We start from the raw sequence: 24,613 nt of genomic DNA, 5'->3' as shown, positions 1-24,613 counted from the left end.
CCATTCGAGAAGGTTTCTGTGTTTGTGGGGGGGGGGGGGGGGGGGGAGCTATGGCGGAGAGAGCTTCTGTCTCTGTTTCTCTGTTTCTCTGTCTCTGTCTCTGAGTGAGAGAGAGAGAGAGAGAGAGAGAGAGAGTAGGGTTTTCAAATTCCCGCTTGGTTTTTTTTTTCTGCGTGTGTTGTTTTAATTTAACGGACAGAAAAATGATGCTGCCGCTCCTGACCGTCGGATCACGTTCTCCTCCATCCAACGGCGCCAGCTGCCGTCGTCTCAATACATATATATATGTACTGTATACATATTACATACATACATATCATATGTATAATGTAGTACGTAAACTTCGTGTTCGTCTAGCATAACATTCGTTTCCCTACGTTGGGAGACGAATGCGTATGTTATATCCAACATTCTTGTGTTTTCTTCCCCCCTTTTTTATAGTTTTTTTTCCCCTTTTTTTAGGTTTTTATTTACACCTCATAATAAATAGTTGGTATTTACCATTCTTCGAGGGTGTTTACAATGCTCGAATGGTTGACGAATGCGAATGCACGTATGATACGTATGGCTCATACTATGATACATATGTTATGTTATGTTATGTTTATGTTATGTTATGTTATGTTATGTTATGTTATGTTATGTTATGTTATGTTATGTTATGTTATGTTATGTTGTGTTGTGTTGTGTTATGTTGTGTTATGCTATGTTTTTGTTATGGTATGTTATGCTATGCTATGTTTTTGTTATGTTATGTTATGTTATGTTATGTTATGTTGTGTTGTGTTATGTTATGTTATGTTATGTTATGTTATGATTTCATTAACATGCATTCTTGTTTTCTCCAAGATTTCGAATTCCCCTTGTAATATCTATCGCAAGCACCCCTTGCAATTTGGCGAATATTATTCTTTGTGATAACAAAATCCAAGTAGCTTTCTCTTGGGAGAGGAATTTTTTATCCCAATATAACTTGTACTAGGGGTTTATATCAACATTGCACCCCCATAGTATTATCGACGGACGTCGTGCGATGTGTACACTCACAATCAACATCTTGATCTGCATAACTGGAATCGACAGTTCAAACATATTTATATTAACAATTATTGTTGCTCATTAAGACTTGATACTAAAAACAAATAAGCATGTACATACATCCATAGTATGAACCATACGTACCATACGTGCATTCGCATTCGCGAATGGTTCAATCATTCGCGAAAGGAAAACACCCTCAAAGAATGATAAATACCATACTTTTCGATTAACTATTTATTATGAGGTAGATAAGCCTAAATATGAAAAAAAAAAAATATTAAAATAATGGGAAAAAAACCAAAAAAAAAAACACAAGAATGTTTGGATACCATTCGCATTCGTTTTCCAACGTAGGAAAACGAATGTTATACTAGACGAACACGAATTTTACGTACTATGCATACATCACTTGTCCAAATCATGAATTTTGACTCACTCTTTAAGGATTCATCGTTCCACATACTTTATTAACATTCATCAACTTTGATGTCAATTAGGTTCTTATCATGTGCATTGTATTGATTTGCTTTATGAAATTTTCATCACTCTTATCCTGAACAAACTTTACATATTTTGTTGTCAATCAATGTTTCTCATGAATGCAAAAAAACAATGTTGATTTTGAATTAGTAATGTATACTTCTTCGTTTAGTTGGCATAAGATAGCTAAGGCTACAAAAAAAGTAAGGAAAAAAACAAAAGTAAGACCCAAGAATGACGAATTTTAGGTAGAATGATTACATGATTGTTATGAAAAATCACCCATTTTCTCTTTTTGCAAACTCGGTGCATCTTCTTGAGTATGTCAACTTTGTGTTTGAGTGTCAAGGAGGCACAAAAACATGTGGTGGTTCACCTTTGGTGTTGAGATTGATGACGACTTCATAAGTTGGGATATACTTAATGTGAAGGTGTCGCCCTTAGTGGTTCATTTTGAACATGATATTGTTGAGTGTTGGATGGAGGATCCCCTTTAGTAGATAAAATGACATGTCATTGTCATTTCTTATGGTAGCAGCCCATATGATGCATACCTTAATAAAGCTTATGAAATTTGTCATTAAATTAGGTATTGGTAACTTTAGTAGCAAGTTCAATGATCATTGTGGCATTAAAGTTTATCCTTTAGTGAGTGTAACCCAAGCCAAATTGCGCATCAAATGTTCAACATTGTCACATGAATTCTTTCTAGACACAAACTTAATCATAAGCACATTAGGAGTTTAATAGAAACTTGATTGCTCAAAAAAAGGCTAGAATTTTAGCTCTCTTTTGAGTAGGACGTTCATTGTGTTACTTTTCCCTTTCTCTATCTATAGATGTATTTTATGTATGTATGTATATAATCATCTCATACAATTCCATCTCACTATTTAGCCTCAATTGTTAGAGTCATTATCATTCCATTTAATCCATTAAAACCTATGGCTTCATCATCAAGAATTAAACCCACACCATTCTAATTGGTGTGACTCGTAATTAGGTCACACCAACGTTTCTAATGTTTTTTTTTGTATAATCACTATATAACACCAAGAAAGGGAGTGATGTAGCTTAGTTGATATAATTGTTTGTTGAGACCAAATGATGATGTATTTCACGTTTTTAGAATGGTATGTAGTAAATTGGTGAGATTTGAACCCAAGAGCATGGGTGAGTTCAATGTTAACTTTCTCTCGAAGCCCAAAACATACATGTGTGTTACAATAGATATGAACCAGAAGGTGTAGGCAAATGCATACAGTTCTTAAGGTTGTTCATATGTTTGAGTGGAGAATATGCGCGTGTTGGGTGTGGTGCGTGTTACACTCGAAGAAGTTGTGTGAATTTGGTGCATTGGGCGTGTGATAGTGGCAAAGTGTTAACATCCAGCATCGAGATTCTCCTCATCTTCAATTGAAGAGCACGAAGATGCGATTGGATTGTTTGAGCCAGAGGCTGTCAATGCTTGCTCCCTTCCATTATAGGTTTCTAGATCATGGCCTACACACGAAGACAAACAACAAGAAGAAGAAGAACGATAACACTTGCCGCAAGTGGTCTCGGGAAGGCATCCATATACATCATATGTGCATTATTGGGTGGGCGCATATGCATATGATCAATGACAAACAAGAAGAAGAAGAAGAATGGTTCGTGTTGTGATCGACGAAACTCGCACAAGAGTGTTGTCTCGGAAGTCTCGACCACCACACGTGAGTCCTTTGGGAACCTCTTTTTTTTTGTGGTTTGTTGTGTTTGTAGGTTTTTGAATGGTTCACATTCTCTCCAGAGATAGACCCCTGGCTCCCCCTGTTCCCCTTAGGCTGACAAATTTCACTCCATAAACAGGTATTGAAGCGTGGAGCCACCGTCTCGTTTGTATTCAGGTATGGAGTTCTTCCACATTCGATGAGGGTATGGGAATGAGGGAGAGAGTGTGTGTGTGAGAGAGAGAGAGGTTGTGTTTCTGATGCAACATCATCAATAACCTTATATCAACCCATATAAGCTTATGTCCATTAGATGATGATAATGTTTTTGTTATTTCTGTTTTTCTTGCTGTTGATATTAGGTTTATGTAACCATCCAACCTTAATCCAATTAGATGGTGATGCTCTTGTTTTTGTTTATAGTGTCTAAGATTTATGTCCATTGGATAATATTTATATTCGAGGATGTCAGAAATTGTCTTTTTTTGCTGGCTAGTTATACATGCAATGATTTAGATCCTTTTTTCTCATGTAATGATATAATGCTTATGTGCGTTAGATGTTGCTACTGCCGTTGATTTTGTCAAGCATGTTGCATTTCTCTTATACAACGATGTATATAACAGACACATGCACACACGTGCCGAGGTTGTATTTGTGATGATCCATCATTGGTTTTTATTTAATAATCTTCTAATGCTTGTGGGTTTTATGACCAACGATGATTTGGCTCCTTGGACTTGTGCCATCTCTTTGGTTTCTTTGTTAGACAGGTAAATTTTTTGAGACTTTGTACAGCATAATAACTTTGAAAAAAGTAAAGATGATCCGCATATCGCGACAAAATCTCGTGATGTTGAAATTATAGGTGTAAAATGCCAAAAGCGATGTGTCAGGTCTACAATCAATGTTGTCGTAAATTTTATATGTCCACTTATGTGGCATATAGGCATCCTGAAACTGGCCCGAGGAACTTCTAGAAGATGGTGAAACCTCAATCTAGCTAAATTTCACCACCAGAGAAGTCTTATGCAGCAGAAATTCGTCCTTGTATTGAGTATGTTATGGTTGAAATAGTTTGCAAGTACCGTATTGGTTTGTCTGTTGTTATTGTTATCATTTTATTTCTTCTTTAATGCTTCTTCTGGCATTTGTCCATTTTTTATATATATGCACAGACATAGTTCTCTTCTCTGAAAGAACCATTTCAGATTGCCTCATAAGTATGAAAGAAGTTGTGCAACTCCATAAGTAGGTCAAAAACCATTATTTAAAATAAAAAAAATCCTGAAAACTGAAATTTGAACCTCTTTCTTCTTATTACAGACAATGCTGACTCTTCATCTTCAACCTTGTCTTCCAGTTTATAATAAAGTGTGGCAAGGGAAACAAATGGCAATAAGGGGGAATAAACCTTTTTCTCTTCATGTCCAAAAGAAACACAAATTGAGCAACGTGCCTCATTGCCTAAAATCTGGAATGACATTTTCTCTAACTGAAAGCCTAAAAGATGAAGGGAAAAGAATCAATTCTCTTAAAAATGAGGTGTCGCGCATTGAGATAAGGACTCTAAAAGACTGCAGATTGGGCATTGCCATGTATCCTGATTTTGTTTATAATGCAGATGGCGGTGGTGGTCTTGGAACTATAGAGAAGTGTGAGGGTGGTAATAAATTAGCAGTGGTTTTTGATACACCCAGCCTGTATATACCACCAGTGGAGTCAAAAACCACACGGTTCTTGGGGTTGCCATTGCCTCCTTTCATCTGTATTCAAATTGTTCCCCGGCATTTCAAGGGGTTCATCGATAAGGCTGAAGGCAAGGTATTATTATATTGTTGTCTATGATGTGCTTATGTTATATGAACAACAATCATGGGATAATATATATATTCATATACATGGGCATATTTGTCAAAAAGTCCCTCATTTTTCACGGAGTTCTGAAAATACTCCAAAGAAAGGTTATTTATTGACCATATAATTGCGCAAACAATGAGGGCATAAATTGACGATATAATTATGCAAATAGCACATTTAAGGGGATGGTTGACCAAGGGCACAAGAAGAAAAACCTAGAGGAGTTTGCACCCTAAGATGTGCATGGGATGGCATATTAGAGTTTCTATGAATATTAATTGAAGACTTTTGCTTGTGGGTGATGTTCTGCAGGTTGAACTTGAGTTCTCAGCTGATTTCATGTTTTCAATTGGATCTTTGTATAGAGCACCTCCCCTTGTGGTTGACACTTTGTTAACTACAGAGGTAGCCAAGGGTCGCATGCGACAAGGAGAGGGTAGAAGGTTAGATTCACATGGCAATTGCAAACTTGTTGGAGTAGCCCCTATTGTTCGTGTCAATGACGTGTTCATGAATGCCTTCCTTACTCTCCCTACAGAGTGTCTCGCCATCATGCAAACCAAATTAATATTCTTTGATTGAAGCTGTAAATACTATATAATTTTTTTGAACCTTGCAACCACTTGACATGCTTTGGTTGTATCATAAAATATCTTAGCTATGATGTTACATGACATGGATTGTATAGGCTGTATACATTCAAACAATTGGACCAATGATCTTGGATGATATCTCAACACATCATTTCTTTAAAATTTTGCAAACAATATCAATGAAGTTAAATGCTTTCTTAAGCACTCGAGTGCTATTTTGAACCTTATATGATGCTGCGACAAGAGATTGTCTTGTTGCTTACATTGCCATTCACCTAATGTTCCATAGCATGTAAACATTTCAGTCCTCGTGTAGAAACTAAGGACATGTTATATACTTCATAGAAAATCTTGGATATCTGCTCAAAGATATTGCCCTCCCAATATTGATGACTATTTTGCAATTCATTGGAAAACGTCATAAAATTTCCAATATTACAATTACAAATCCTTCCTTGAAAACGTAAGTTCTATTATGAGTACACCTAGAAGACAGGTAACTCAAGGGGAAATCCAGACTATAGGTACACCTAGACAAGTACGAATGTGTAAGGTAAATTTCATATTACAATCAATACCCAAGAAGAGTCTCTTTGATAGAAGTAGTCACATTTTGGATCATAGAAAAAATCAGGAGGGACTTAACTATCCTGTAATAAACTGTACTTTTTGTGACAAGTTTAAACTGTAATACATTTGTAATGTTTGGAGCCAATAAATAAAAATTATCGCAAATTTGGATGTTCTATGAATAAATATAAAACCTTTATATTATTACATGATGTCAGTTAAAGATTGTAACAAGCTTCTAGTCAAGCCTCTCACCATTTAATCTACAGTTTATATGAATAATGAATATGTGCATACAAGCTTCTATAAATGTACAACTGTAACAGTGTGATGAAACAAAATATACAGCTGAAAATCTGTAACTAGCGAGAGAATGCAGGAAACTTTGTTTGGCTGCCAAAGTGCTGCAAACCAAAAAAATGGTCACTTCCATCAACCCCAAAGGATTCAAATGATCCCTTACTAGGAAGGTTATAAAGACCTTTAGAGCTCCCCCCATAGAGCCAACTTGTACCTCTATACATTTGGTAGCTTGCACCTTTCGGCAAAACCTCGTCATTATTGGCATCTGCCAAGTTCACACCTAATACATCCTCTGGATTGACATACCACCTCATATACTCTGGAGGTGCGCCTTTCCCTTCTCCCATCACTACTGAGCCCCAATCCCTCTTTCCCAGATGTTGCCTCACTTTTCTCCTCTTGTAAAGATTGTGTAATATCTTCCCACCAAGGTCCCCCACACTCCTTTGTGTTGCTATGCATATAAGTATGACAAAAACAACATCCTCCTCTGGTAGAATCTCCATAACTGACATCTTCCAGTTAAAGAGAGCTGTAGCTTGGCCTTGTGGTGATTCAGTAGTGTACCTTACCAGTGTCACATAACCTTCTTCCTCCTCTGGAGCTGCACATGGCACCTCATATTGCATGCAACGCCCATTAAGAAGTCGGACCTAAAATATTTGTATGCACCTTTTTATCAGATAGCATATACATTTCTATGCCACATATAGTTTGTTATGCTCACAACATATACATTTCTATGCTACATACAGTTAGTTTTGCTCCCAACGTATACATCTCTATGCCATAAATAAACTTATAGTTTGCTCACAAGATATACATTCTTATGCCACTATAATTATGCTCACAACATTTAAATTTCTATGGCACACAGTTAGTTATGCTTCCAATGTATATACATTCCTATGCCAGATAATCCATAGAACAAATTTGGCTGACAACATACATGTTTGTTTGCAACAGTTTATTAAACAACCAATGCAAATGATAAAGTCTTTTTCTCGTCAGTTGGCAATAAAGACCACTCAAAGTTCACCTTTTATTAAGTTTCAGCTAGGCCATATAATGAATGTTTCAAAAAATGTGATGAGAAACAAATATTCATGATTATTATTTGAATTGAAGGTTTCCTCTTATCATGCACTTATACTACCTATGTCGTGTCCTAACTTTTATGTTAATATTTTGATTTCAATTGAAGGTTAAAGAACTGCAAATGATACCAACTATGGTATACATTCAAATTTTGATTATTTCTACTGAAGGTTAAGAAAACTAATTGACCCTACCATAGTATGACCCATTATTCAGCAAATGCTTACCATTCCAAGTGAACTCCCTTTCACTGAGAATCCCAAGTTTCTCTCCCATTGAGAATTCTCTATGGGCATCTGTATTGTTAATGTCTCTCCAGTTGACAATGACCATTTCATTTTATATTGTTCCAGCTCATCACCCACAGGTGTAGCTGTGGCCAGGATATTTTCTGATACAATACATCAAGTACAGGTCAGCACTTGTATATATATATGTATGTATGTATGTATGTATGTATGTATGTATGTATGTATGTATCAATGCATACATGTTTGTTACAGACAAACATTATGTATGTGTGTATGCATACATGAACGATATGATCACATCTGGGAGAGAGAAAATCAAAGGAAAAAGGGAAATCTTAAAATTACCTGGAGCGATTCCAACAGAACGCCTGATGTAATTCCATCCTCCTCCATGGACTTGAATTATCCTCTCATTCCAATCAACCCCTACAGGTCTTTCATTTTTTCTCCATACACCAGCAGCTACACTGTTGATCCCGTAGAGTAATAAATGTTCTTGAAAGTTAACCACTTGAATATAATGCTTAATGTGTTACTACTATTTCTCAAATGCAAGAAAACTTTCACCAGTTCTGTGGAGAAGTATGTGCCTCTGTCTCATACATCAGTATGCAAGTGCTTTCAAGTCCTATCTCTATACACCATCTTGAGCCATATGAACACTGTATGCATAATAATTAGGCATGTGCATAAATAAGTTCTGCTTATGAGATGTCCATAAAAAGAAAAAGAAAAAGAAACGAACTAAAAAAATTGCATTTAACATGTGCTTAGTCACGCAGAGCTTCCTTACATGGCTAGGGAGGGGAGGATATAACCCAAAATACAATACACAGTTGCATATGTGTCACGCACAATGTATATTTTTTTGTATCAATCTGGTATAAGGAAACCTTAAAGCAGCTATGAAAGTCACTAATACACCCACATGACTTATGAGCAATATCTGTCTTATGACCTTTAAACTCTTACATACACAAATGCAAGAGAATATAGATGTGAAACGAAATCCTAGAGAGACTCTCTGACATGCATGCGACCATAGAAAGGTAGACTCTAAGAAGATGCTTGTACCAATGCTAAATATTACATGCTTATGGATTCCTATTTGGTCAATGGAACTCACAGAATTTCATGATTAATCTATTATGAATGCATGTAGGGTATGTCAGTCAGATTTACTTGTTAATATTACATGCATTGAAGTAGCTCGAGGACATAATATAATAAGTTTATGCATTTACCAGATACGAATAATGAAGCATTCGTTTCCAGTATGATCCAAGACTGTCCAAGATATCCAGCGGCCACATTGTGGTTTATACTTGTTCAATCTCCCTATCCTCTTTGACAACATGGCACCTGTATCATCAGTAACCCTATCATTCAAGGCCTTGAGGAGATATGGTGCCTGCACTGGAGGAGTGATAGAAGTCAAGGTAATCAATGACTCCATAATACCAGTCCTCTTGATAGAAAGGGAGTTTTTCTTTGCAAAAAGCACTTCAGTTTCTAATTCTTTCCAAGTCAATGCAACTTTTCCTAATAGCTGAGAAACTCCTTTAAGACATGCTACTCTATGTGAACGAAGCTCTAAGATCAAACCATTGGACGAAACTTCACACTGCATCAAGAATGCTTGATGCCACACATTGTCAAACATGTAGCTTGAGACTGGCACACATTGTTGCAATGATTTGCATGCTTCCATCATCCGCAACCGTAAAACCAATTCATGTGCACCTGCCTCTAGCTTGGCCTGAGCTTTTGCACCCTTCACATGAATGCATACCTGTAGGTTCAAAACAAAAGAGAATAATATTAAAGAGCAGACCATGCTAGTCAATGTGCAAATATTAGTCAGAGACACCACCCATACAAGATCCAATGAATACTTTCTAGCAAGGTAAAATGCTCTTTTCTACAATGACAGGTTAATTAATAATCCATGCATAAGTGACAAAACTTCAGATATGCAATCTGAGCGTACTGCATTTTGTGAATCCGTTTTTTTAATTCTTTGCAGCACATATCAAAATGGTATATTGTTATCAGTTTTATTCTCTTTTTCAGTTCTCATAATGCCTTCTAACATACTTCCCAATGTAAGCTCTGAATTGTTTTCTGTTATTTTTTATACTTTATTCTCAAGTCTTTGTATAACATTAAAAGTTATGACTATTTGCCATTTCCTACTGCCACTCATGGAACTAACTACTTATTGTATGTTAGAAAACAGAACCTACCTCCACAATGAACCTGGGAGTTAGTGACTTATGCTTGGAGTTTATATCCATAGTCTGATGATACCAATTAATCGACAGGGGTATAATTTCAGGCAATGCATCCACAGAGTCTACATTTCCAGCAATATTAGTTCTTCGACACATTGCACCTGCCCTTTCATAAGGTTGCCCAAACAATACTTCCCAAGTTCTTGATGTGTGTTCAATCTTGTGCAGTGTGTTTTCTTCTTCCTGAGATTGAACATCAATCTCTTCTGGATATCCATGCAGTCTTGATATATCAAGGATGTACACTGCAGGATAGATCTGCAAAAGAAAATCAAATTCTCTCTCTCTCTCTCTCTCTCTCTCTCTCTCTCTCTCTAAAGCTATATCACTCTGCTTTACTTACGCCACCCACAAGCTTCCCTGTTTCAAATAGTTCGTCTGTTTAGGCATGTTACACCTTGAGACATTTTAACAATCAAGTGCTTGTGTCATAAGAATTCCTCACTCACCTTGTAAACTAGTTTTCTGATAGCGTAAATAATCTGGGGTTGGTTATTTTGGTTAAAACTTGAAATGCACAATGAAATTGCTTAATATGCCATAGATTTTAAACTTATATGCATAATGTTAAATTTTTCACATAGAAAGTGAACGCAATCACGAGGAACTGAGGCCTGGAATGTGAAATCCCATCCCCATTGTCTACATGAACTCTGAGCAGACTTATTTATCAATATTGAGGTTTCAGTTCATCTAAGTTCATGACGTTATATGCTGAGCTAGCAAACATTTTCACATTTTCACAAGAGCATGGAATGTCTACATATATATATTTCGCCAAATTCTGTTAAAGTCTTCTACTATTTACCAAGAATATAAAAAAATACACTCACAACTGCACTTCCCTACAAACTGATTTTGTTCAGCTTAAGTATTTTATGATCTGCTCAATTCCTTAGCCCAGCCACAAAAAATTTGTGCCGAACAAAAACAATGTACCAGGAAGTAAGTTAATGATTGTAATTTGTTTGAATTCTTGGCAAATTCGTAATAACATGACAGCTGGCTTTGATAGTGGTTTCATCTTTGATTAATGTTGTGAAGTTTGTGATTCCTCGTACTATTGAGATGAGTGCTATTTTGACTATATATCCTCTATCCTATCTCAGGTTTGGAGGAGCTAGATCTATATAATGTCTGTCGTTGCTTAACTCAATGATATATATGAAACTAAACCCAAAGAGAGTTTTGTGGAATTGTATGATCAAGAAATAATTGAGACTCACTGTCTGGGTAGGTAATCACCACTAAGAACACTATAATGTCATTGAATATGAAAATAATGACATACTTTTTATATCATTTTACCTGATGGCTTTTCCACATCAGCTGAATGTCAAAGGTTGGCATATAATTTATCCTCCCTTTGTGCTTGAATAACATGTACAAAAAACACTTGTATCTTTCTTCTGCAACCTTTAGGAAACCATCGTGATACATGTATGGCCGTGAAACCTGCACACATAACAAATCTGAAAGCTTAAATTTTACAATTTATCACGAATTTTCTTTCAAATTTTCACATCGCCTCTCCATGAAATTTAATACGAAATTTCGAATAGAAAGAATGAAAAATACTTTATGTACCTACATATTGCTGCATGGTGATGTACCAATCTTCTGTGACTAACAGGAAAATGAATGCAAAGTGGGTTTATTATCTAGAATCCTATTTTGAGCACATAGGACACACTTTTCTTTGGTTTATTGCACAGGTATAGCTAAACTTGCCAAGCATATAAGTTGGTCCTATACAAACAACTTGTTCAATGATGTGGTGATGGCTTAGAGTACCATTGGAGAGTGACAGTTCACTTATAGATGAGATCGTTACTAGACCCCAAAAGAAGAAAATCAAGGGAACATATGAGCATAAAACATAAAAGAAAGAATTATAATGTTTTGCCTGTAGATAATATCATCACTAGGCCCCAAAAGATGAAAACCAAGGGGATGTAAGACCACAAATCATAAAAAAAAGAATTACCCAATGTTTTGTCAGACCTTTTTATAGAATCTACTCTCTTGCAAAACAATTTCCACGAGCTCTTTCTCTTCTGGTAGATATGATGCATGTGCTTGGCGGACATGTCTCCTATGCCTAGCTGGGCTTTTTATCTCTGGCATCTCTATGTCAAAAGGTTCATTTGGATAACGTTCCTTCCAAGCTAATCTGCATCTTTCATGAGCAGAAAACTCGCTTGCAGTATCATTGAGTATGGGAAGATCTATGATTTTGGAGTAATGACGTTCACAAAAACGTTGATAAGTCTTCTGTGAAAAAAAAATTATGTTGATCAGAAATAATTATTATATATCTGCTCTCTCTCTCTCTCTACCAGTGAAAATAATATTGAATGAGAACTTTGGAGACCAAAGTGGAGAACGGTTCAACGTGAACAGGAAGTAGATATGCGTAATTTATTACACAACAAGAGTGAGGAATTAACCGGGTTCAAACAATGACATAGCCACACCCAGTGCACATCAAAAGGTGGCAACAAATCTTGAGATCTTGCAGCAAGTGGCAGCCAATAAACTTTGTACCTGTAGCATCCAATCATGCACATAGTAAATACTTGAGTTTCAAACCAATAGACTTTTTCTAGCTTAGGATTATTATTTGAAATGTGATCAACTAATCAACTAGTAAGATGCATAGCAATGATTTAATGCTGTAAACGCAATGAATACACAGGTTATGTACAGATTCAAACATTCTGAATCTATGCTAAAGTTACTAATGAAACCACCAAAATCTATAATGTTTCTCCCCCTGGTCCTCTTTTTCACTCAAATTCAATAAGTCTATTTATCATACAAAACCCATCAGGATTATGGCATATTTCACACAAAATCCAACATGAGTATCCTATTTCTTTTAAAAATTCTATAATTCTCAAAATCTGACAACGCTATGCTATTTCTCACACGATTCCAATATGACTACATTATTTTTCATACAATATCCAGCAAGACTATGCTATTTCTCTCATAAAACCAACAGGACTATGTTATTTCCCACACAAAATGTCACATAAATCCAACAAAAGTATAAAACGGTGAAATTATAGAGAGGTAGTAAATTTTTATTCATTGATTTTTAGAAATACAACAATCTATCAAATAAAAAATGGAATATCTATCACCGCAATATCTATCATCGCAATGCCATACAATTCTATCTGTTTGTTTAACAGTAGAAATAAAGTCTTGTTCAATTCTTAGAGCTGAGAGAAAATGGATAAATAACCGTAAATTGCACTAACCTTCTAATAGCTTGGAGTAGAAAGCTTTCATCTTGCAGGTTTGATGCTTTCTTTAGAAAAGCGAGAAGATATTTGGCATTAGAGATCAAATCGGTGCCGATGGAAATCTGAAGGGCGGATTGGAGGTTCGACGCCTGATGCGTTTCAGGGACAGGGGCCATATTAGATCATTATCAATGAAATATTGTGAAGAATTGAGCATGGAGAGCTGCTGTTTATTTTATTTTTTGTTCATGTAAAAAGAAGAAGAAGAAGAAGAAGAAGAAGAATGAGAAGAGATTACTAGAGAAAAAGGCTATTATTGAAATGCTTCTCTTTAGGTGTGTCCGGGCGCAAGCGCGTATCGGGCCGGCCAGACGCCATCGGGTCAATACACCCCATTCCGTAGATGTAGCTCAAGAGAAGGATTCGATATGTGTAGTTCGGGAAAAGCGATAAATGTGTGGAAAGTAAGGACTCAACGTTGGTATGCCATTCAAGAAAGAAATAAACAAATACATGGGTGTAAGAAAATATGTGTGGAAAGTATTGGTTCGAACCCACAACGTGTTACTGCTTTATGTCCTTATTGTGGGTCCTACTTTAATGTGAATTGATAACCTTTGTTTGATAGTGCTTGTGTGGTGGTCCTACAACTGTACCAATTTCCACGAACTCGTTAGCAAATGTGCAGAGTTGTATGCGTCCCCATCTATAGTGGCATCAAAGTCCAAACCATGCATGGCTTTACCGTCCTAGGCACATTATGTCTCCAATGAGCAAGTGTGCCTGAATTCTAAGATTGATAGCCAAGTGTCGGGTGATACGAGATGTTCAATCTCATCAGACAACATGTAGCTTGTAGAGGAGGCCTCTTGGTCATCTAACCATTAGATAACACTATTGAAATTGCCAGAAACCACCTAATCTCCACATGTGAAAATGCACTTGTCTTTACAACTACAAGAATTCATTCATTTGTGATGGTAAATGTGACATACTTAGTGGAGCATATCTTGAAGAATCATGCTCATTCATTGAGTGAGTTTTTATAAGTGAGACGTTATGTCAAGCAAAGAATACAAAGTATCTTTAATTATAGAATCATGAATTACTCCTTTGTGGTAAATATAAGCCATATAGGAGTTGGAAACCGAAATTCAGGAGGACCGGACAAGATGAATTCCTTGTAGAGAGAGATTGGATTGCTTTTCTAGCAAAATGGGCGTCATAGTTTTTCTTATAAGTATACATGTGAAGACATTGATGATATTTAAATGTTTTCACCTTTTTATCATTCATCACTCAAAATATTTGTCTCGCTTGGAAATAATTGCTTGGTAAATGGTGGGGTTCTTGGTTCTTACCCTATAACCTTAGGTTGGAGCCCAACCATAGACATATGGTTGGAGAAGAGGTCATTCCTTCACTCGTCTTTGTCTACATGAAGTGTTCCAATGAGCACCTCCAACTTAATATTTGACTTTAAGAGTTTATCAATCCTAAAGCGGCAATGACTTTGCATTAAACCATCGGGTTCAAGAAGTTATCCACATTTTTTGAGAAAATTGTGAGTGTGTACATAAACTAATTGTATGATTTTCCATTATGCATGCCACATTAGGCCCATTGTTTAAGCCTTCAATCCATCACCTTTTGTCCAATTAACTAAAAATTGTTCAGTGCACGAGGCTATAAGTCGATGATGAGATCATTTAAACTTAATCATGATATTTTAGCCAATGCTTATTTCGTTTAACATGCATGAATCCATTCAAAAGATGTTCCATAATTTAGTTTAATGAAAAATGTGTTGAAAGATGAATAATTAAAAGATCATAAACATCAACATTTACGTTATGTCATTGTTACCTTATTTTTGGAATAATACGAAGCTCATTATAAAAGTCCATATTGGTGTAATTTAATCCCGATGAGAATTTTCTAATTTGGCAACTTTTGTATTGCATTTATGCCATGCACGTCATCATCAAAACAATAACAACTACATCAATAACATAACTCCACGTCGTGGATAGGTGTACCTCATCAACAAATAGCATGCACTTCTATGCCGATCCTTGTCGTAGTCTTTAATTAAAACCCTTGTCTAGGATCACTTTCAATAAAGTAATATGTCAACAAAAAGCTCCAAAATCAAAACCATAACATATATATGTCACTCTAAGTCCATTGTTATTACTATTTCTTAGCTTCAAATGAAGATACTTCCATAGGTTCGATGAGGGAGCAAAAGTAGGTGCTTGCATGTGATAATATATTACATTATAAGAATGTTGAAGCATCTAGATGATTATTAGCATTAGGTTATGGGTTCGAATATGAAACAATGACTCTAATTATGTTTATTATAATTATTTTCGTGTTAATATCATCATATTGATTATTAATTGACACGTTTCACCTAGAAATATCGATTTCCAAAATCCAATGGTGGGGTATGATGTTGCTACATATAAAAAGACAATTATAACAAGACAAGACTTGTTACAACCTAGTTGGAAAGCAAAGCGTTTCTACATTATTTATGAGACTTTAGAACTCTTAGACGTGATTACTTGTAAGCTCATGACGTCACCTTAATAACATTATAAAGCACTTATTTTGCAACTTGAAGATTGTGGGGCTCAAGCATCAGGAAATGGGTTTATGTTGTGTTCTCTAGATAAACACTACTTTTAGTTTGGGAGAGTATATAGACTAATAATTCACCTCTATAAAAAAGACTTTATTTTACCACATTGAAATTTGACACAATTTCTACAATACAGAAATTGTAAACGAAAGTATTGCATTTTGATACAATATTTTCATGTGAACAGTTTGTCGAGGAAATACCCTCCTTAAACTAAACTATTATAAGAGGCAATGCAATGTATTGTTTTGTTGTTAGAAATGCATGTCATGGTTGGGGGGTTATGTGAACATTTTACCATTATTATCTTCGCTCTAAGAGGGTAAGCCTTTAATGACAATTTGTTTACTTGTTTGACACCATACCCTATATCCAAAAAACCAATGGTGCTATATTGCAAGTTGAACGGAATTGTAATAAATGCGTTTGTGCAAGTATGCAAATGTTTGGAAACAAATACGTTTGAAAAGGGAAAAATATGTTTTCCTTTCTTTTTTTTTCTTTTTTTATTGTTGGAAATTAGCTCACCCTAGTTGAAGTTGTTGTGTGCTATTGCTTATGTCTTGGGTTCGAATTTGAATTGTCTCACTTCTCCCTCTCCCTCTTTCTCTCTCTCTCCCTCTCTCTCCCTCCCTCCCTCCCTCCCTCTCTCGCTCTCTTTCTTTAGTGTCATGTCATAGTAAAATTTTATTTTAGTGTCATGTTTTCTTCATATTCTCGAATATACATTTTATGAGGTTTTGAACGTTTGATTATAATTTATAATGACATATTTTGATTCAATATCTATAGTTCATACTCATTTTTTTTTAAAGTTCTAAAGTGAAGAAATTGATACCTTCACTAGTTGCGAGATGAGAACATCGATAATTGCAAGATGAGCTCATCATCAATACAATTATGGCTTTGAATTATTTGATTTTTATGTTCGTGCTTTCTAATGTTTAGTAAAGTAATTCCTAAGTTTTGAACTTTCAATTGTGTTGACATTTGATTCAATCAATATATAATATAGACCATAGTCATTTTTTGAAATTCCAACCTTTATTTTTTTCCAACTTATAAATCCAATCCAACTTTGAGATGATTTACCATACACATTTGATTGAATCATTCTTGAACGCGAATGCACGTATGTTACGTATGGTTCATTCTATGATTGCAACCACAATTAAAAGTTTTAATATTCTTGGTTTCTTTTGGTTTGTGATACTCAAACAATGATTGATTAAAATCTTCTCTTCCCTTTCAACTTTTTCTCATTTTCTAATTAGTGTAAAGTGACTACTTGAACGAGTGATGCCTTTTCTCACTTCATTCATGAGGTCTCTTTTAAGTAAGGAAGAGCTGGTGCAATGTGGATACTTCAATTTCGATATTTTCTCAGCACATTTAAGGAAAAACAAGACAATTTAAATGAATCCTACTAAAATTAGGAGGTTGGTGAGATAACGCGTCCACATAATTTCTGTGCTTTATCTTGAGCTTTAAGATTACAACAATGAAAGCAAATGTGTAAGACGAGATACTTGATTCTTTATAAACGTCATTATCACACATGTTGGATTCACATTCACCTGTTGACATTAGGCCACAAACGTAATGTCAACAAGTTTGCGTTCACATTGATCATAACTTGCTTTAAATGGATATGAAAAAAAAAACTTTAAGAAGGGTGTTATCATTGGCTAAAACATCATATATGATGCATTCCATAACTCAATTTCATACATTTTCCATCTGATAGAAATTTATGTTGAGGGACCAACATTTTGTTTTGTTTTGCATGGGATCAACAATGGATCAATTTTCAATCCCTAAATATTTGATCACCACTTGTTACGGTAATTGATTTTGAATCCTTTCTTTACTTTGAGATTGGCTAATAAAAGCAAAATGTCTCGATGAACTTGAGTCTTAAAATATATGAATAACATATGATATTTAATAAAAAAAGAAGTATTGTTGGTGTACAAGCATATCAACACCAATCATTTGAAAATTCAAACGAAAAACGATATATATAACGGAGTTAGTATAGTCATTATCACTCAAAATAGGTGGTGCTTTTGTTTTGGAAAAAAATAAATAAATGGTGCTTTATTCAAACTTGGCAAATTGATTCTGTTGCATCCTTCAAATCAAATATTGATGATGGTGACTTATTTCGAACTCATGTAGATATGACATGAAAAGGCCGCCAATTAAAGGTTTGTGTTGGTCTCCTTGATCACCCAACACTTTCAACTTCAGATCACTTATGGGGCTTTGATAGGAGATATCACTAACAAGCCTCTCTATGGACATGAATGGTGCACTCTCCTTACAAATTGGATATTCATGAAGCTCCCCAAGATGATACCTCCCTCACACTCTCAAACAAACATATAGTTGACACAACATATACCACAACACCAATATTATATTCACAATATGAAATGGAAAATACATTCATTCTTTATTCAGAATATGGAATGGATGATACAATCATATCATAATGGAGTTCAAGCCCTTAAATATTTTACAAGCTATTGTTATAAATATCCTAATGTAGCTAGGTTATTGCTTAATGTGGCATACCTTCAACCTCTCTTATGTCATTCTATTTTCCCCTAAATTAATTGCCCATACATAGCCTTTTATGTGCTAGCTTACCATGACAAAGATGATGGTCTAATTGGACCATTCCACGCTTCATAACAATTTGTGTTCCCTTCACATTTATTGAGTAAGCTTCTTGAGTTTCTAAAACTTCTCTCTCGCTAACTTGTTATGTTATTGAAATCTCTCTCTTGTGACACGCTAATCTCGTCACTTTAACTAGAGTCTCAACTTATTGTAAAACTTGCATTTTTTGTACTTTTGTATCCTCATAACTTTGTAATTATTCTAAATGTGGATTAATGGGAGCAGAGCCATGTTGGTGATTTCTTGTTGTGTTAATCTTCGATCAAGTGCTGGAATCCCGATACAAACTTAGATAAGTTAAGTTTTTACTTAATCTTGTGTGAGTGATTACGTTGTAGATTGCTTTTTGTAAAGAAATGCGTGCGAAAGCTTGTAGACAAACTGGCTTAGCGGGATAACAACAGTAAAATAGAGAATGAAGGTTTAATGGAAGCTTGAGAATACACAGTACGCGGGATAGACAGAGAGAGCAGAACAGTAAAACTTAACTCAAAATAATAACACTCTGTGTATACAAATGTCCTACTGAACACTTTTTTACAAGTCCTTAAAAGGACTACAAAAGTACTGACAAGTACTTCAATGCTCATACGGGAGACTAACACTAACTCCACGGAATATGCCTACGTACTAGGCTGAGATTGTAGGCCTCTAACGACGTACCGACTAAAATGCGATCCATCTCTCCAATCCGGATACGAATCTGTCTCTCCGATCCGGATACCAATCCGTCTCCGTCTTATTTAGCCGATGTGGATCTGGTTGAGCATGTCCGCTCAACACTCCCCCTCAAGCTCAACTTGAGGTTGGATCATTGTGTTAGTGTCCGTCAAGCCTTGCAGTCGGCTTCTTCTGGCTTCTTCTCGCCTTGCTCGCGCTCCTTGACCCGTCTGGTTTTGCTTTCCATGACCCGTCTGATCCCGCCCACCTTGACCTTCTTGGTTGGCTTGTCTGATCATAAGGCCCATCTCAGCTCCTTCATTGTTGCGACTCCGACAATTCTTGAACCGTCAGTTCCTCTGCATCGGTGTCGACATCCGCTACCTCCTAATCCATTTGGCCTTCAGTTGATCTAGCTCCTCTGAATCAAACACCTCTTCCAAATAGGGTGCCTCTGATTCGTTCCAGCTCTTATCATAATTGGTTGTCTCCAATTCGTCCTCAGTCTTCAGGCCCTTCACAACATCAAACCACGTTCAGGTCTTGGCCTTCTCCTTTTGGTCGGCTCTATCCTTCTTGAGTCTGCCGTCGTCGTCGCTTGTTCCGACTTGTTCGGATGTGCCGACTTCTTCAGCTGACTCGGCTCTGTTTTTCTTCTTGTCTCCCCTGTTTCGGTTTCCTTATCTCTGACTCCTTGTTCGGTGCCATTACCTGCCTTTCCGGTTTTTGTTCTGGTTTCCTCCTTTCTCCCCCTTAAGTGCAGGATGTCAAGATGCTGAAGACCACACATCTCCGAAAAAGTGTTGCAACTTGTCGGTTCCAAGTGCCTTGGAGAAGATGTTAGCAACCTGTTGATTTGTAAGAACATACCAGAATTCGACTTCACCAAAGTGGTAATGCACTTCTATGTGCTTTGTCCGAGCATGGAACACGACGTTCTTGGCCAGTTGTATGCTGCTCATGTTGTCGTCGTAGATTGAGATCGGAGTCGGGACTTCGATTCCCAGGTCTTGTAGCAGTTGCCAAAGCCAGATGGCTTCACAGGTGGCAACATTAGCGCCCTGATACTCAGCCTCAGTGCTCGATAGAGCCATAGTCGGCTGCTTTTTGCTGCTCCATGCAACAACCACGCTACCTAGAGAGAACATGTAACCGGAAGTGGACCGACGATCCAACGCATCACCGGCCCAATCGGCATCCGTATATTTGACTAGCTTTTCAGTTATATTGTGTCGGTATAACAATCCTTGATCCTTAGTGCCGCTACCATACCTTAGTATTCAGTGCGCGCATTGAAGGTGCTCCACGGTCGGCTTCGATATAAATTGACTTATCATCCCGACCGGATAGCTGATGTCGGTGTCGAATACATGTGTATAATGGACGTATTCACACTATCTCGTCTTTGGCCATTTATGTAATTAGCATAAAGGGTAGTTGCCCTAAGTCGGTCACTATATATAGTGACCTTGTAACCTCTTTGTAAGGTTGGATGTTGTATTATTGCTTTATGAAATAAGAAGTTTTTTTGTGCCTCTCTCTCTCTCTCTCTCTCTCTCTGTGCAACGACCTAGAGACTGTCATACGCAGGTACAGGAAAGGAAAGAATGCTACTTGATCTTCCGCAAAGACGACCTCGCTTCCAACATCTGGTATCAGAGCCTGCACAGTAGTCGGTCCTTCAATCCGCTGTCGGCCGTCGTCTCAGCATTCGGTTTTCTGCGTCATTCGAAAAAGAGAGAAGAAGAACAAAAAGAAAAAAAAAACGAGGTTTTGCACCTCATCGCGTTAGATCCTCTTGCTTGGAGTAAGCCATCAGGTTGTACTCTGTTCCTTGTGATCGTAACCGCTCGAGGTGAAATCCCCTTGTGTATCATTGACACGATCGTGCTCCATTCGGTTAAACGGCATCCGAAGTAGTCAACAAACGCTGCTCGCCGCTCGTTGTAACCACTCGATGCAGATCGGTCTCAAGACAACAACCCCAATTCGTGCTTCATCCGGCTGATCGACATTCGAGAGGATCAGTTGGATCTGTCTCTCTCGTCGCTGCAGCCACCCGAAGCAGAATCGGTCCAGATAATCGGTTTCAATAATCGGTATTCGGCATATATATCCGAAGCGAACCGGGCTCACTCCGACTCGGCAACATCCGGGAAGACCAGTCGGTTCTGTCCCTCAAGTTACCGGAGTCAATTCGAGCAAGTTCAACAATACATATATCCGAAGCCGAACCGACTCGGGTTCAAATCCGACTAGAACGATATCGGGTGAGCCAACCGGCTGCACTCCAACAAGGTTCGTAGTCAACTCCGAACCGAGCTTCGTCAACCGAAACCGAATTTGATGGCATCAACATCCGGCTCGTCAGAAATGAGTCTACGAAAGTTCGATGGATCGAACTTTAACTTCTGGAAGGAGCAAATGCAAGACTATCTCATAGTCAAGGGGCAAATCGATCCCATCGAAAATGAAGAACCTCCAGAAGGATACAAACCAATTGAGTGGCAGAAGCTGGACAGAATCGTCCGCGCCACGATTCGGATGCACCTATCGGAATCGGTATATTTTACGGTGCAATCGTGTACGACAGCATTCGAACTGTGGAAAACACTGTCGGACACTTACGAAAAGAAGGTAGCCGCAACGAAGATGTTTCTGATCCGGCGCCTCTACAACTTGCGGATGAAAGAATCCGATTCGGTCCAAGCACACCTTAATGAGTACGAAAGCATAAGCTCCCAAATCTCATCTCAGGGGACGGAAATCGAGGATGAACTCAGAGCAATGATACTCATGAGTAGCCTTCCCTCATCATGGGAAACTTTTGTCACAACCGTGTGCAACGCGTCAACCACGACTGTTAAATACTCCGAAGTCACGAGCGCAATCCTGACCGAAGCAGCTCGGAGAAAGTCTTTCGCCAAAGACTCAACAGACGACGCTTATGTAGTACAAGGTTCGACAGACCGATCGAACATACGAGGAAGAGATTCCTCACGGCCGCCGAACAATCAGCGAAGACGGAGCCAGTCACGGGATAACCGAATCTGCAACTATTGCAAGAAACCCGGACACATCAAAGCCGACTGCCGCGCACTCAAGAACAAGAACAACAAGAAGAGTGGCCGGCATGAGGAGATCAATTACGTCAGCTTCTCAGCCGATGTGCTCCCAGACGACCCGAATATACTATCAATCGAAAATCCAGTCGGATCAGAAGTTCTACTCACGACTGAAGAATCGAGCACATGGCTCTTGGATTCGGGCGCGTCATTTCATGTGACTCCTCATCGGTCCCAATTTCGGCAATATACGATCCGTCACTCCGACTCAGTTCGGGTCGGCAACTCACAACACTGTGACATCATCGGAATCGGCACAGTAGAGCTCAACCTTGCAGGTGGCTCTACACTTGTACTCCACAATGTCCGACATGTACCCGAGCTCTCAAGGCCATTGATCTCAGTCGGACAACTAGATGAAGACGGCATTCGTGCCGGTTTTTCTTCGGGAGGGTGGACACTCCACAGGGGGAACCTCCTGCTTGCTAGGGGACCCAAGATACACTCACTGTATCCGTTACATGTTACGCTCAGAGAGGGTAACCTGTTTTTGGTGGATATTCCTGTGTCATCACTATGGCACAGAAGATTAGGACACCTCAGCAAGGCCGGCATCACGCATCTATCTAGAGCCGGATACATCCCCAAACTCTCCTTCTCGGACCATCAATTCTGCGAGCATTGTCAGTATGGCAAACAAGCAGCCGCATCACACCCGACATCAGCACCAAGAGACACGAGACCTCTCGACTTAGTCCACTCGGACGTCTGTGGCCCAATGCCGCATCAGTCTCTCGGCGGTGCCTCTTACTTCGTCACTTTTATTGACGATTCGACTCGAAAGGTGTGGGCTTATCCGATTCGCACCAAAGATCGGGTCTTCTCGATCTTCTCAGACTGGCTCGCTATGGTAGAAACTCAAACCGATCGAAAGCTGAAATGCTTTCGGACCGACAACGGGGGAGAGTTCAAATCCGATGAATTCGTCAAATTCTGCCGACAACGCGGCATCCGACGTGAATTTACGGCACCACACAGTCCGGAGCAAAACGGGATCGCAGAGCGAATGAATCGGACGATCCAAGAACGGATAGTTTCCATGCTCCAACACTCCGGACTGTCGGATGGCTTCTGGGCAGAGGCTCTACTCACGGCAGTACACATAATCAATATGTCGCCAAGTAGACCTCTAGGACTTCAAATTCCTCAGGAACTATGGATCGGCAGTAAGCCGAATTACGACAAGCTGAGGATCTTCGGATGCGAGGCGTACGCCCTTATTCCGAAAGATGATCGCCGAAAACTTGCACCTCGGTCCAGGAAATGCATTTTCCTTGGATATGGATCAGACGGCGAAATGGGATACCGACTCTGGGACCCCGAACGCAGACAAATCGTTCGAAGTTCGGACGTTGTGTTCAACGAGTCGGCTATGAATCCATCAGTCGACAAACCGATCGAAGTCCGAAGGGTAACATTCTCCGACGTGCCGACCCTTCAAGAAGGCCCCGCTCTCAACACACGGTCAGCTTCACGGGTAGCTGAACCTTACACTACCGACTCGGACAACCCCGACTCGGCACAACAGAACAATCCGCTTTCGGACCATCCGACCACGATACCCGATGCAACCAGTCCAATCATACCTCGACGATCCGAGAGACTGTCGCAACCTCCGGAGAGGTATTCTCCTGGAATTTTCTTCACCGACGCCGGCGAACCAACGTCTTACGAAGAAGCATCGACATCTGTCGATTCAGCCACCTGGCATCTGGCGATGGAGTCGGAAATGCACTCCATTCGAGCAAACAAGACTTGGGATCTGGTCGAATTACCTAGGAACCGACGTGCTCTTCCTTGCAAGTGGGTTTATCGACTAAAAGAGACGTCTGATTCGACCACCCCAAAGTACAAGGCCAGATTAGTTGCGAAGGGCTTCCGACAAGAATATGGCGTCGACTTCGACGAGATTTTTTCACCAGTGGTGAAAATGACAACCCTTCGTTTTCTGCTCGGCGTAGTGGCAGCCGACAACTTGGAGCTGATTCAGCTAGATGTCAAAACAGCCTTCCTCCATGGTGATCTCGAGGAGGA

General features: G+C 38.4%; 2 protein-coding genes across 3 annotated transcripts; one reads left to right on the top strand and one right to left on the bottom strand.

Annotated features, from left to right (window-relative positions):
• Positions 1-3,272: 3,272 nt before the first annotated feature.
• On the top strand, positions 3,273-5,848 carry LOC147853610 (ATP-dependent Clp protease ATP-binding subunit). Of its 2 annotated transcripts, XM_087332682.1 has the most exons (3): positions 3,273-3,410; positions 4,560-5,057; positions 5,406-5,848. In XM_087332682.1, exons 2-3 carry the CDS (start codon positions 4,563-4,565, stop codon positions 5,673-5,675), a joined length of 765 nt encoding a protein of 254 aa, XP_087188808.1. In that variant the 5' UTR covers positions 3,273-3,410; positions 4,560-4,562; the 3' UTR covers positions 5,676-5,848. The 2 variants fall into 2 exon arrangements, with proteins under 2 accessions (XP_087188808.1, XP_087188807.1); XM_087332681.1 differs by lacking the exon at positions 3,273-3,410 and having other exon boundaries at positions 4,524-5,057.
• Positions 5,849-6,429: 581 nt separating this feature from the next.
• Positions 6,430-13,745, bottom strand: LOC147853609 (enolase (DUF1399)). The gene is made up of 9 exons (XM_087332059.1): positions 13,472-13,745; positions 12,653-12,749; positions 12,207-12,476; positions 11,511-11,657; positions 10,155-10,460; positions 9,153-9,700; positions 8,254-8,375; positions 7,885-8,048; positions 6,430-7,212 (listed from the first exon to the last, which is right to left on the bottom strand). Exons 1-9 carry the CDS (start codon positions 13,630-13,632, stop codon positions 6,619-6,621), a joined length of 2,409 nt encoding a protein of 802 aa, XP_087188185.1. The 5' UTR covers positions 13,633-13,745; the 3' UTR covers positions 6,430-6,618.
• Positions 13,746-24,613: the final 10,868 nt, after the last annotated feature.

Source organism: Azolla caroliniana, unplaced genomic scaffold (assembly GCF_043228905.1).
Source record: "Azolla caroliniana isolate FFs.n. ecotype wild unplaced genomic scaffold, voAzoCaro1.0.p SCAF_16, whole genome shotgun sequence".
Taxonomy (NCBI): Eukaryota; Viridiplantae; Streptophyta; class Polypodiopsida; order Salviniales; family Salviniaceae; genus Azolla; species Azolla caroliniana.
Note: the sequence above shows the minus strand (reverse complement) of the source record. Positions and strands in the feature narration are given on the sequence as shown.